General features: G+C 53.1%; 1 protein-coding gene across 1 annotated transcript; it reads left to right on the top strand.

Annotated features, from left to right (window-relative positions):
* Window positions 1-8,401: 8,401 nt before the first annotated feature.
* On the top strand, window positions 8,402-13,175 carry EPOP (elongin BC and polycomb repressive complex 2 associated protein). The gene has a single exon (XM_059869131.1). The coding sequence runs from the start codon at window positions 8,701-8,703 to the stop codon at window positions 10,651-10,653; it is 1,953 nt and encodes a 650-aa protein (XP_059725114.1). The 5' UTR covers window positions 8,402-8,700; the 3' UTR covers window positions 10,654-13,175.
* Window positions 13,176-13,454: the final 279 nt, after the last annotated feature.

The raw sequence follows: 13,454 nt of genomic DNA on the forward strand, positions 1-13,454 counted from the left end.
TGTCCCTTTCCACCCCGGATTTGTCACCTCTCTGTGCTCCGTGTGACACCTTGATCCCTAAATCCCCCAGAATTCCATGATTTCCTCAGCACTGCTCCGTGGGGTTTTGGCCACTGCAGGGGTGGGCCCCAGAGTCTGGGAATCCATGGGGTCAGAACTGGGAATTAATGGGGACAGGGCTGGGAATCAATGGGGTCAGGGCTGGGAATTAATGGGGTCAGAACTGGGAATTAATGGGGTCAGGGCTGGGCATTAATGGGGACAGGGCTGGGCATTGATGGGGACAGAACTGGGAATTAATGGGGACAGGGCTGGGAATTAATGGGGTCAGAACTGGGCATTGATGGGGTCAGAACTGGGCGTTAATGGGGACAGAACTGGGCATTAATGGGGACAGAACTGGGCATTAATGGGGTCAGGGCTGGGCATTAATGGGGACGGGGCTGGGCATTAATGGGGACGGGGCTGGCCTAAATGATCGTTAATGGGGATAAAATCCGTCCATAAATGGGGACAGAGCTGGTCAGAACCGGGCCATAAGTAGGGAGAAATCCTGGTCATGACTGGGAAAAAATCCTGGCCCTAAATGGGGACAAATCCTGGCCCTAAATGGGGACAAATCCTGGCCCCAAATGGGGACAGACCCAGCCATTAATGGGGACAGAGCCGGGAAGGGACCCCAGCTGCTCCCCAAGGCTTTGGGATTCCTCTCGACGGCCCTAAGAGGATTTTCCCGGGGGAAGGAGCAGCGCTGGGGGGGTGACCGAGATTTCCATGATCCCACAGGAAATCCTGCTCTGACCCCAAACTGGGGCTGGCCACGCTGGGCTCGATCCCTCCTTTTCTCGTGGAATCGATTCCCCCAAAATGCCTGAAACAGCCTCGGGACATTTTGGGAAAGGCCAAAAGGTTGGAAAACGCACCTGGATGGTGGCACGGGACACCCCTGTGACAGCAGGGACAGGGACAAGGACACGGCAGGGACACGGGAATGGCTTCAATTCAGTGGTCACTCCCCAGCCCCAGGGGTTTGGGGAGCACAAATTCCAGGAAGATTCCAGGGGCTTCTCCAGAGGCTCAGAAGGAAGAGTTTTATGGAAATAAAAGGACATTTATTGGGAAATTTATGGGAATTTAATGGGAATAAAATTTCCCTGCCTTGGGAATTGTGGGTGCACGAAGAAGAAGGAAGAGGATGGACAGGAAAGGGGTCAGGAGGGTCAAATGTCCCTTTCCACCCCAGATTTGTCACCTTTTTGTGCTCCATGTGAGACTTCAATCCCTAAATCCCCCCAGAATTCCATGATTTCCTGGACATGGCTCCATGGGACCTCTGGCCACTGCAGGAGGTGTCCCCAGAGTGTGGGGGGGGATGTCCCCAGGAGGGGTGAGGGACCAGGGCCGAGCAGGTGACAACTCCTGGGGACAGGTCCGGGGACAGGGAGAGAGGGGAAAACACCACTGGGAGGAGGAGGAGGAGGAGGAGGAGGAGGAGGAGGAGGAAGGGCAGCAGAGAGGAGGAAAAACATCCCGGGAAGAGCCACAATCCCTGAGCAGGACCTGGACTGGGGACAAAACACCAGGGACAGGGACGGGGGCAGGGGCAGGGGCAGGGACGGGGCAGGGACAGGGGCAGGGACAGGGACAGGGACAGGGACAGGGACAGGGACAGGGACAGGGACAGGGGCAGGGACAGGGACGGGGACAGGGACAGGGACAGGAGCAGGGACATGGACAGGGACAGGGACAGGGGCAGGGACAGGGACAGGGACGGGGACAGGGACAGGAGCAGGGACATGGACAGGGACAGTGACAGGGGCAGGGACAGGGACAGGGACGGGGACAGGGACGGGGACAGGGACAGGGGCAGGGACAGGGATGGGGGCAGGGACAGGGACACGGACAGGGGCAGGGACAGGGACACGGACAGGGACAGGGACAGGGGCAGGGACATGGACAGGGACAGGGACAGGGACAGGGGCAGGGACAGGGACAGGGACAGGGACAGGGGCAGGGACAGGGGCAGGGACATGGACAGGGACAGGGACAGGGACAGGGGCAGGGACAGGGACAGGGACAGGGACAGGGACAGGGACAGGGACAGGGGCAGGGACAGGGGCAGGGACAGGGACAGGGACGGGGACAGCTCTGGAATTGCGGAGATGGGAGCTGGATGGCTTCGGGGGATCTTCCGTGCCCAGCCGAGGCGGGGACGTGCAGCTCGAGCCGCGCCGGGAGGAGGGAGCTGAGTCACGGCTCACACCTCGCCGCCGGAAAAAAGGGAAAAAAAGGAAAAAAGAGGAGGATGGAGCTCTCGGGTGGGGATGAAACGTTCCTCACAGGGCCGAGGGCCCGAGCTGACACCGGGACACGCTGAGGCCACCCGGGTCACCCCGGGGACAGCGACAGAGCGGGACCCCCGACAGCCGCGGCTCGGAGCCCTCCCGATCCTGGGGTCCCTCCCGAGCCTGGGATTTATCCCGACCCCTGGATCCCCCTTTCATTTTGTGGGATTGGGGTTTTTAAAGGCACGTTTGGGGTCCAGCTGCGGCCGGGAGCAGAGCCCGGGGGGGGGTGAGGGTCCTTCCTGGAGCCCCCCAAAATTCCGTCCTGGGAAGGAGCCAGCTCCAGGCAGGGCCGGGGAGAGCTCCGAGGACAAACAGAGGGCGCCGATCCCTCTGCCCGCCTGAGTCACCAAGGCAAATTTCAGCCGGGGAAAGGGGGTGAAAACCCGGGGGAAGGAGGGAAGAGGAGAGAGGAAGGCGGGAAGAGCCGGCCCGGCCCCAGGAGAGCGGCGGAGCCGCGGCATCGCCCGGCGTTGCCATGGAGACGCAATTTGGAGCTCTGGTGCTCTTTTCTATCCTCGCTCCCCCCTCTTGCTTGAATTCCTGGTTTTTATTCCCGGCTTTTATTCCTGGTTTTTATTCCTGGATTTTATTCCTGGTTTTTATTTCTCGTTTTTATTCCTTGTTTTTGTTCCGTGTTCTCAGCCCAAGGGGCCCCTCCGAGTTTGGGGTCGGGAGGGGGGCAGGGACGGTTTGGGGTGGTCGGGGTCCCCCTCTGGATCGGCCGCCCTGGAGGGCAGTGTGGGGCCTGGGTGAGGATTTTCCAGGATTCTCCAGGATTTTCCCCTCTGGATCCCGAGGGTCCCTCCGGGTCCAGCTCGCGGCTCATTCCAAGGGGATCCACGGCAAATTCTTGGGATTGGGATTGGGAATGGGGCGGGAGAGACCCCCAGGGTCACCCCCTGTCACTTCTGAAAGGCTCCATGGAATCCCGAAATCCTGGAATTCCTCCCTTGGCAAGGCCCCCCAGGACCCCCGAGCCCGACCCTTTCCTGGCCGCGTGTCCCCAGGTGCCACATCCGGAACATTCCCAGGAATTCTCCCTCCCGCGCCGCCTTTCCAGCGCCCTCCGGGGGAGGAATTGTCCCTGAAATCCAGCCTGAAGCTCCTCCAGCGAAAAATTCCCAAAGTTTTTTAGGAATTCCCGGAGCAGCCGGGCTGATATTGCCACCGTGTGGGAACAGGGCGGCAGCGCCGGGGAGCGGGAAATCCCAAATTCCGATTATTTGAGGGTAAAATAACCCCGGGATGGGGTGGGATGGGGATCAATGGGATCGGATGGGATTTTATGGGTTCCTATGCCCCTTTCACAGGAACCGATGGCCTTTCCCACAGCATTCCCACATTTTCCCCCTAAAATAAAACACCTTTTCCCAGGATTCCCACCTTCCCCCCCGAAAGGAGGGGCCTTTCCATAGGATTTCCAAGTTTTTCCCCAAAAAGAGGGATCTGCCCACAGGATTCTCCTGTTTCACCCCAAAAGGAAAATGGGGAATTGGGGCAAGCCCAGGAATTTTGGGATGAATCTCTGAGCATTCCCAGGCAGAGCCACTCCCCTCTTTTTTGTCCCCAATCCATCGGGTTTGGGATCAAAACCTTTCCAAGGCTTCCCATCCCAAGGGAATCCTGTTAGGGCCGAGTCTCTCCCAATGGGACTTTCCCTTTTTTAGCCCCAAACCCCCATTTTGGACAACAAAACCCCTCCCCCTCCCTCCCCGCTCTTCCCGAATTCCCCAAAACTCCAACTTTGCATTTCTGAGCGCTCCGGGGTGGGGCCGGGGTCGCTCTGGGGCCGGCGGGGTCACCGCGGGTCACCGAGCAGCTGCTCCCTCTCAATCCCCTGGAAAATCCCGGGAATTCGGGAGAATCCATTCACATCCCGAATCAGCTCCTCCATCACCGGAAATCCTTGGGAAAAGGTAAAAAACACCCTAAAAAATGGGATTTTCCCACCCTTTTAGGGTTTGGTGACCCCAGACTCTCTGCAGTTTCAAAACGGCCCGAGGGGGTTTAAACTTTATTTTTAAATTTATCCCAAATCTTTCTGTTTTGTCCCAAACTTTTATATTCTACCCCAAATTTTTTAGGGATCATTTCTAGCTTCCCACAAGGAAAGGGAGCGGATAAAACCATTCCCTACAATGGGAATAATTCGTTTGGGATGGGACTATTTCATTTCTAATCCCATATTTTGGGGTTTTCCTGGCAAATCCGTGTATCCACCAGGAATTCTCCCCCTTTTTTATCCCCAATCTCCCTCGGGGGTGGGAAGGGAGTCCTGGCACCCCCGGATTTGGGGCAATTTCCGTGAATTTCCTCTTTCCCGGGATCCAAACGGCCGAGGGGGGAATTTCCCAGGCAAGGATTACCCCGGGAATATTTCAGGTGTTTTCTGTGGCCTGGGAGGGTTGGGAATTCCCCCGCGGGAGCAGGGATTGGGCTGGATGGAAATGTGTGAATACAGAAATGCATAAAAATATAGGAGAAGAAATGCATATAAAATAAATAGTGTATAAAAGCACAAATGTATCTATAAAATAAATTGCATATAAAAATAAAAATAAAAAATATACAAATACATCCATTTACAGATATATAAATGTATTAACAAATATACAAATACAGAAACGCAGAAATACCCAGATGCACACACCAATAAATACCCAATTAAATGCATTAATAAACACAAATACTTGGATATCCCAATATTGGGATATCGGAATATTCAGATATTCAAACATTTGGATATTTGGATATTCCAGTGTTTTGATATTGCAATATTCCAATATTCTGATATTCAGACATTTGGATATTTGGATATTCAGATATTCCAATATTCCCATTTTCAGATACTGGGGTATTCAGATATTTGGATATTTAGATATCTGGATATTTGGGTAATCCAATTTTCCAATTTTGGGACATTGGAATATTTGGGTAATCCAATATTCAGATATTGGGATATTGGGATATTTGGGTATTCGGATATTGGGATATTCAGATATTCCCATATTCAGATATTGGGATATTTGGGTATTCAGATATTCCCATATTCGAATTTTGGGATATTTGGGTATTCGGATATTCCCATATTCAGATATTGGAATATTGGGATATTTGGGTATTCAGATATTGGGATATTCAGATATTCCCATATTCGGATTTTGGGATATTTGGGTATTCAGATATTCCCATATTCAGATATTCCCATATTCAGATATTGGGATATTCAGATATTGGGATATTCAGATATTGGGATATTCAGATATTCCCATATTCGGATATTGGGATATTTGGGTATTCGGATATTCCCATATTCGGATATTCCCATATTCAAATATTCCCATATTCAGATTTTGGGACATTCCAATACAGACACTTCCAGGTTTTCTGGCTGAGCTCATTCCCCAAAAAATTCCTCCCCAGGGATCCCTCGGTGGGACCCTGGAACATCCCAATCCTTGGCTGTTCCCATCTGCAGACCTGAAAAAACCCCAAAAGAGTAAAAAACCCCAAAAGATAAAAAACCCCAAAAGAGTAAAAACCCCAAAAGAGTAAAAACCCCAAAAGAGTAAAAACCCCAGCTGAGAGTGAGCCACGCATTGACCGCGGGAGGTGAAGGGGACACGGAGGGGACGGGGCAGGAACGCCGGGAATTTGAGATAAAACGAGTTTATTTGATATTAAAAGGAGTTTATTTGGGATAAAACTGAGTTTATTTGGGAAGCACCTCCCGCTGTGCCCTGCCCACTGCTACATAAATAGAATACACGAATTAAAAATTAATATATTTATAAATAGAAAGCATTTCCATGTCCCAAACCGCGTCCCTACAGTCGCACCCCACGTGGAATCCCGAGTGGAATTTCACCCTTTTCCCAAAAAGTCCCCTCCTGGCGCTCCCAGATTTCCTGGGAAATGACGTCTCCACTCATCCCCCAGCCCCCTTCCGCTCGGGGGGCTCCGTCTGCTCCCCCAGATTCGCCCTGGGGAGTTTGGGGAGAATTCCCTGGGATTTGGGGTTTTCCCAGCGCCTGTCGGGATCCCCTGGGAGGGGCAGAATTCCCGAATTTTCCTCCCCGCTCCGCTCCTCCCTCCCGGCCGAGCTCAGCCCAAAGGTAAAATGGCTCTGGCTCGGTGTGGAGAAGGGAATTTAACCCCAGCATTCCCAGAAAAGCTCCAGCGCCGCTGAAGATTTCGGGAATTTTTCATGCTGGTGGCCCCCAAACCCTTTTCCCGAACAAAGAGGGATTTGGGGCTTTTGGCTGGAAAATTCCCTTTAGGAGATTCCCTCCCCTGCAAACCCGGGGGGAATGGGGGGGATTGGGCTGGGAAATCGGGATTTGGTGGGGCGGGGGAGCACCCATGGGTGCTGGAAAAAGGGGGAGATCCCGCAGGGATCCCTTTGGGATCAGCGGGAAAGTGATCAGGTGATCCCCGCTCGCCGATTGGATTTATTTTGAATTTTTAAAATTTTTTTCTTTTTTTACACGCTCGCTCAGGAATGCGCTTCCTCCTCCTCCTCCTCTTTTCCTCCTCCTCTTTTCCTCCTCCTCCTCCTCCTCCTCTGGGATCGTTGCTAATTTGGGATCTCTCGTGCTCCAACAAATCATTATCATCAAATTTCAGATTGAAATTAAAAAAAAAAACAAAACCAAACAACCCCAAAAAAAAAACACCCAGAAGGAGAAGAACAAACCCAACTTTTCATGCGGGAGACAAAAAGGGGCTGGGGAGGGAGCGGAGCCGCCGCTTCCCTGCCCCCAGGAAGGTTTCCCTGGGAACAGTTTCCCCAAAATTCGCCTCCTGAGCAGGAGCTCAGACCCCGCTCCAGCGGCCTCAGGTTCGGAGGAACCCGCCACAACGGAGCCCAGCGCTTAAAATTGGACATTTTTTATTATTTTTTCCCATTTTCCCCCCTTTTGCTGAGAGGAATCTGCAGCCTGGCGTTGCTGTGGGGTTTTTTGTTTGGGTTTCTTTTCGTTTCGGGATTTTTTGTGGGGTTTTTTTTGGGAAAACACCGCGGGAGAGTTGCTGAACACCGAAGGAACTTTGGGATTTAAAGTTGGAAATAAAGTTTAGCAGCTCCAGGGTGTGAGAGAGAATTCCCTTTTCCCCCTCTATTATTTCCCTTTTTTTTTTAAATTTCTTTGCCCCTCCCTAGTTTTCATTTTCCTTTTCCCCCCGTTTTTTGGGAGGGGGTATTTTCCCCATTTTTTTTTCTTTTTTAATTTTATTTTTTCTTTTCCTTTTTTCCCCCTTTTCTTTTCCTTTTTTTTTCTTTTTTCTTTTCTTTTTTTTTTTTTCCTTTTAACAAAGAATCCGAACTGAGAAAAAAAAAGACAAGAAGTGAATAAAGACGATGTGCCAGTAAAAAAAAAAAAAAAGGAAAAAAAGAAGAATACAACTCTCTCCTAACTCTCTTTTTCTTCACCGCTGTTACTGTGGACGCCAGCTAATAAATGCAATTAATTAGCAATTAATTAATAAGCTGCAGGATGAATTGTGGCCGGGGCGATGACTTCGAACAAGCCGCCTAGAAGGAACATTTTTCACGCTTTATTAAAAATATTCCTCCACACACCCATCCCAGAGGAATCCACATTTGGGAAGGCGCAGCGACCTCTTCAACCAACCCAAAAAACCATCGAAAAATCCATTTAAACCGCGGAAACAAAGCGGAGGCGCCCGCGCCGCCGCCGCCTCGGAACCTCGGTGATTTGGGGTTTTCTTTTGGGGTTTTTGGAGGGGGGAAGCGGCGCGGGGGGGGGGCATTGTGTGCGCGGGGTTTGGGGAGGGGGCGAGGGGGAAATTTGGGGTTTGGGGACACCCGATGGAGCCGGGGGCGTTCCCGGGGGTGTCCCCGGAGGGAATGCGGGACCCCCCCGCGCCCCCCGAGCTTTGTCCGCTCAGCTCTCGGGTGATTTACACCGATCTCCCCCCAAAAAAGGGATTATTTGGGAGGCGGAGGTGGGTGCGGGGCCGGCCCGGGCGATGAGAGATGTTTGACTTCTTGATTTTTTTCTCTTTTTTCCTTGCCGGGGAGGGGGCAGACGAGGAGCCGAGCCCCGAGCAGGATCTGGGTGTTCGGGAGATCTTGCCAAGCCTCGACCGGAGCGTTTGAAAGCGAAATCAGCTTTTTGGTTTTTTTTTTTTTTTTTTGTTTGTTTGCTTTTTGTCCCCTCTTTTCCTTGCTTTTTTTTTCACCTCCCCTCCCCCTCTGGCCCCTCTCCGGAGGGATGTGTGTGATCAGCGAGTGGAAACACAAATGTCCTGATTTTCCTGATTTTCCCTGCCCCTCTTTGAAAGGGACAAAGTGAAAAAAAAACCAGCCAAAAAAACCCCAACTCGCAAGATGTTCCTGACCTGCGAGGGGACCCTGGGGATCGTTCCGGCCACCATGGACTACAACGTGCCAGCCCGGCCGGGCCATTTCCACGCCGGCTACCAACAGATCGAAGGGATCAACTTGGGCTACTTACAGATCAACGGCACCCAGATGTTCGCGCTGGCCCAGGTGCTCAGCGACCTGTTCAAGGACATCCCCAGGACCACCATCAGCAAGAAGATGGAAACCTTAAAGATCAAGAGCCGCCGCTGCGACCTGGCCGAGCTGCGGACCCTCAAGGCCATCAACTCGGTGCCCACGCGCGCCGTGAAGTGCTCGCTCATCTCCAAGGCGGACCTGGAGGCTCTCTGCACCTCCTGCAAGAGCCTCCGCCGGAGGAAGAGGAGGAGGAAGAGCAGGAGAAGGGAGCAGCTGCTGCTGCCGGGCCCCGGGGAGTTCTTCCCCTGCCCGCGGCCTCCGCCCTGCAGAGCCGGCGGCTGCTGCGGTGCCCCCGGGCCGCCCCCCGGCCCGCAGCAGCTCCAGCCCGCCCGGGGGGGGCTCTTTGCGGGGGTCCTGGCCGGCTCCCCCCGAGACCTGGCGCTGCTGCACCCCGCGGCCGCGCAGCCCTGCGCGCTCCCGCTGCCCGCGGGCCGGCACCGGCGGGGCCCGGGCTGGCCCCGGGGGCTGCTCCCGCACGGAGCGGGGCCCGCGGCCGCCAGGAAGGGCCGGTGCCGCGACTTCCCCGCCTCCAAGCGCCAGGGAACGTCCGCCGGCTACTCCAGCGACTCGGACTCCAGCCTGGACCTCGCCGCGTCCAGCCCCGCCACCTCCAGCGACTCCTCGGAGGAGGAGGAGGAAGAGGAGGAGGAAGAGGAGGAGGAGGAGGAAGGGGACAGCTCGTGCAGCAGCGAGGAGGGCAGCTCCTCGGAGTCGGAGAGCAGCTCGCTGTGCAGCGGGGACTCGGTGCAGAGCACGCGGTACCGGCAGGCGGCCCTGCCCCGCTTCCAGCCCCCCCGGGAGCCGCTCGGGGAGGAGCAGCCGGCGGAGCCCCCCCCGAGCAAAGCGCTGCGCCCCGACCCCGAGCTCCTCTTCCTCTCTCAGCAGCTCTGGGCCCGCACCCTGCGAGCGTCAACTTTGGAAAGTTTGAGCGCGGCCGCAGCGCCGGGGGCTCAGCCGGGGCTGTACGCGAGGCAAGAGGCCCCCCCCGCCTCCTCCTCCTCCTCTTCCTCCTCCTCCTCGCGCCCTCCCTCCCCGAGCAGCAGCACCCCCGGGGGGGCCCCGCCACAAAAGGAGCGCGGCTTTGGGGACGCTGGAGGGAAGGATTTGCACAAAGATGCGTCGAACAAAAGCTCCTCGTTCGAGCGGCCCAGCGGAGCCTCCCCGGGGCCGGCGCCTTCCCCGGAACCGGCCCCGGAGCTGCGGGCCAGCCCCGCTTCCCTCGGCGAGCCCCGGCCGGAGCATTTCGACCGCCTAATCCGCCAGTCCAAGCTGTGGTGCTACGCCAAGGGGTTCAACGTGGACGGGAAAGGTTTGCGGCACGGCCGGGGCAGCCCGGAGCCCTGGCGGGGAGCGGAGCTGCGGCTGCAGCCCCGCGGAGGAACCGAGAGCCCCGCGGCGCTGCGGGGCCGCCAGGACGGCAACGCCAAAAGGCGGCGGCTCGCCAGGGGCACCGAGAGGCAGCGCGGCTCCCCCAGAGCCAGGCCGCCAAAAACTCCCCGGAGGAATTCCAGGAAGGGCAACGCTCCCTGCAAAGCCAGCCCGCCTCGGAATTCCTTCAGCCTGATGGGCAACTTCCCCTGCACGCCCTCGCTGGTGGTGGGCGAGGACGGCGACCTGTGCCCGGCCTCGTCGCTGGGCGGCAAAAACTCCTGGGCGCTGTCCAAGACGCACCCGCTGTGGCGGTGGCACCTGGGGGGCAGCGCCATCCCCGTGCCCCCCAGCCTCAAATTCCGCGGCTGCGCCAGCCTGGAGGATCCCTGAGGAGCGCAGGAGAAATTCCAGGATCGGGGAGGTGCCCGGGATGGGAGCGGGGTCAGCCCAGCCCGCGTGGGGAAGGGGCTGCCCGGAGGAGCCGCGCGGGGATTTGGGGCCGGTTTGGGGCTGATTTGGGGCTGATTTGGGGCCGGTTTGGGGCTGATTTGGAGCTGATTTGGAGCTGATTTGGGGCTGATTTTGACTCGATTTGGGGCCGATTTGGGGCCTATTTGGGGTCCGATTTGGAGCTGATTTGGGTCCGACTTGGAACTCATTTGGAGCTGATTTTGACCTGATCTGGGCCGATTTGAGTCCGATTTGGAGATTCTTTGGGGCTGACTGGGGTCGATTTGGGGCCGATTGGGGCCGATTGGGGCCGCGGGATGTTGGGTTTGGGAGGAGCTTTAGGGTGAGGTCAAAGCGTGCGATGGAACCCAAATAATTCCCCAAAAACTCCGCGCGCTCTGGAAACGAGGGGGGGATTCCCGGGAAGGGGAGGAAACAGCTGCTGGGAAAACTGGGAACGAGCTGGGAAAACTGGGAACGAGCTGGGAAGGAGCTCCCGCCGCCCTGACCTCCCGACCCTACTCCAAAAAAACCAGCCCCAGACCTCATTTCTCCTTTTTCCTCCACAAAAATTGGATTAAAACAGCAAAAAACAGTTAAAAAACGCAGGAAAGGGACAAGTGCCATTCCTTTCCGAATTTGGAAAATCCGGAAAATGCCGGTTTTCCAGCGGGGCTTTCCTGGTGGAGGGGCAGGGAGGAAACGCCAACTTTCTTTAAAAAATCGGGAATTTCGGGAGGTCGGGAGAAAGGGGAGAGGCGGAGGGGAAGTGACTCGAAGCCGCTCCGTGGAAATCTAAAAAATATTTTTTAAAAGTGGTGGGGGGGTGGGAAAGTGAGGAATCTGTGGGATAATCATCCCTGGAAAAGGTTTGAATCCTGGGGAAAAAATCCGGGAAAACCAGGGATGGAAGGATTTGATCCCGACTGGAATTTCCCTCCCTCCCCTGCTTGAACTTTTCCAAACCTTTGGAAATTCCCGGTGGGATTTCCAGCCCATGAAGGCCCCCAAATCTCTGCTTTGGGAACTTTAAAAAAAAAAAAAAAAAAAAAAAAAATCAAAGCTATTTTGGGGTTCTTTGGGTTTTTTTCTTGGGCTCTTTTATTTATTTTTTTTTTCCCAGGAAATAAAATTCCCGGCTCTCCCCGGGGATCCTGCTTGGAAAATTCTTAATTTTTTCTGCAAAATTTAGGCCCAAAAACAACAGCAGCAACAAAAGATTCAAAATTAAAAATTGCTGCGAGGGAAAAGGGAAGGATTGAAAGGAAAATCTTCACACGCGGCCTGCTGGATTTATTCCTGTTTTTAATTCCATTTTTTAATTCCATCAGCGCCTCAAAAAAAGGGAAAATAAGGGGAAAAGGGGGGAAAAAGGGGATTTTAAAGGCCGGGAATGTTTGAGATCGGCTGGGCGCCGTTTTCTCTGGAAGTGGCGAATTGGTGCTAAAAGCGATGTTTGTTTAATTTGATTTTTTAGCGGGCTTTTTTTGGGGTTAAATCGCTTTTTTGATGTTTATTTCGCTCCCTCCCGCTGAGCAGAGTAGCGTGAAATTTCCTCGGCAAAATATTGGGATTTTCGAGCAGTTATTCCCAAAAAAATCCCCCCAAACAACCCCAAAACGGGGCGAGAAAAGCGGATTTCAGGAGGTTTTCCATGGAATTCCCGTGGAGTTCCGGGTGGGGTTAAAAATGTATTTTCTATTAAAAAAAAAAAAAAATTAAAGTGATTTGAGGGTGGAGTTGGAAAAAAAAAAAAGCCGGGATGCGCGCTGGGAATGAATATTTATATTTATATTTATAATCCTATATAAAATCATAGAAATATATATTAAAATCGTATAAATATATTAAGAATCCTATATGAGTACAAATATAAATATATAAATATAAATATTTAAATCCAGCAACCTCCAGACCCCGCAGCTCCGCCAAAAAACTCAGGAATATTTTTGCAAGGGATAAAAATGCCTCGGGAATTGCGGGGGAGTGGCTCAGATTTTTATCCCGGTGTAAATATGGCTAAAAATTCACTTTTTCTATTAAAAATTCACATTTTGGGGAGAGATCTTTTTCATTTCTCCACTCGTGCATGGGGTTGGGATGTAAATAATTGTGAGTATTTGTGAATTTTTGTAAATATTCTGTAAATCTCAATAAATTCTCTGTAAATGTTCTGTAAATATTTGCGGGGTTGGGAAAAAATTTAAAATACCTCAAAATTTTCATTAAAAAGGCGCCTGGAGCAGCAGAACTGCCCAAAAATTATAATTAGAGTAAGAATTATCATCGTGATGTTAATAATGATAATTCTTGCTTTGGTTTTGAGGTGTTTGAGGGAATTTAAGGTACCAAAGAATAAAAAAAATAAACTTTAAATAAGAAATAGAGTGAGGGGGGTGGAGCTGCAGTGGAAATAAACAGAATAAAAGAAATATAAATTAATGAATAAAAGAAAACACAAATCTTGGGCTGAAATCGCTTGGTTTGGGGTGAAAATCAGCAAATCTGGGGTGGTTTGGGGGTGAAATTTCACCTCCAGGAGAGCCAAAGGGATGGGAATTTCATTAAGGAGGTGAAAGGAGAAATAAAAATTGGAATTTTTTGGGCCATAAAATCCATCCTTGTGTTCATTTCTGGTTGGGGTCAGAGGAAAGCAAAACAAAGATGGGAAAAATAATGGAAAATCCCAACTTTGCTCCTCTGGAGTGGAAATTCCCATCCCTTTTGGGGTAAAAAAACCT

Source organism: Haemorhous mexicanus, chromosome 28 (assembly GCF_027477595.1).
Source record: "Haemorhous mexicanus isolate bHaeMex1 chromosome 28, bHaeMex1.pri, whole genome shotgun sequence".
NCBI classification, from domain to species: domain Eukaryota; kingdom Metazoa; phylum Chordata; class Aves; order Passeriformes; family Fringillidae; genus Haemorhous; species Haemorhous mexicanus.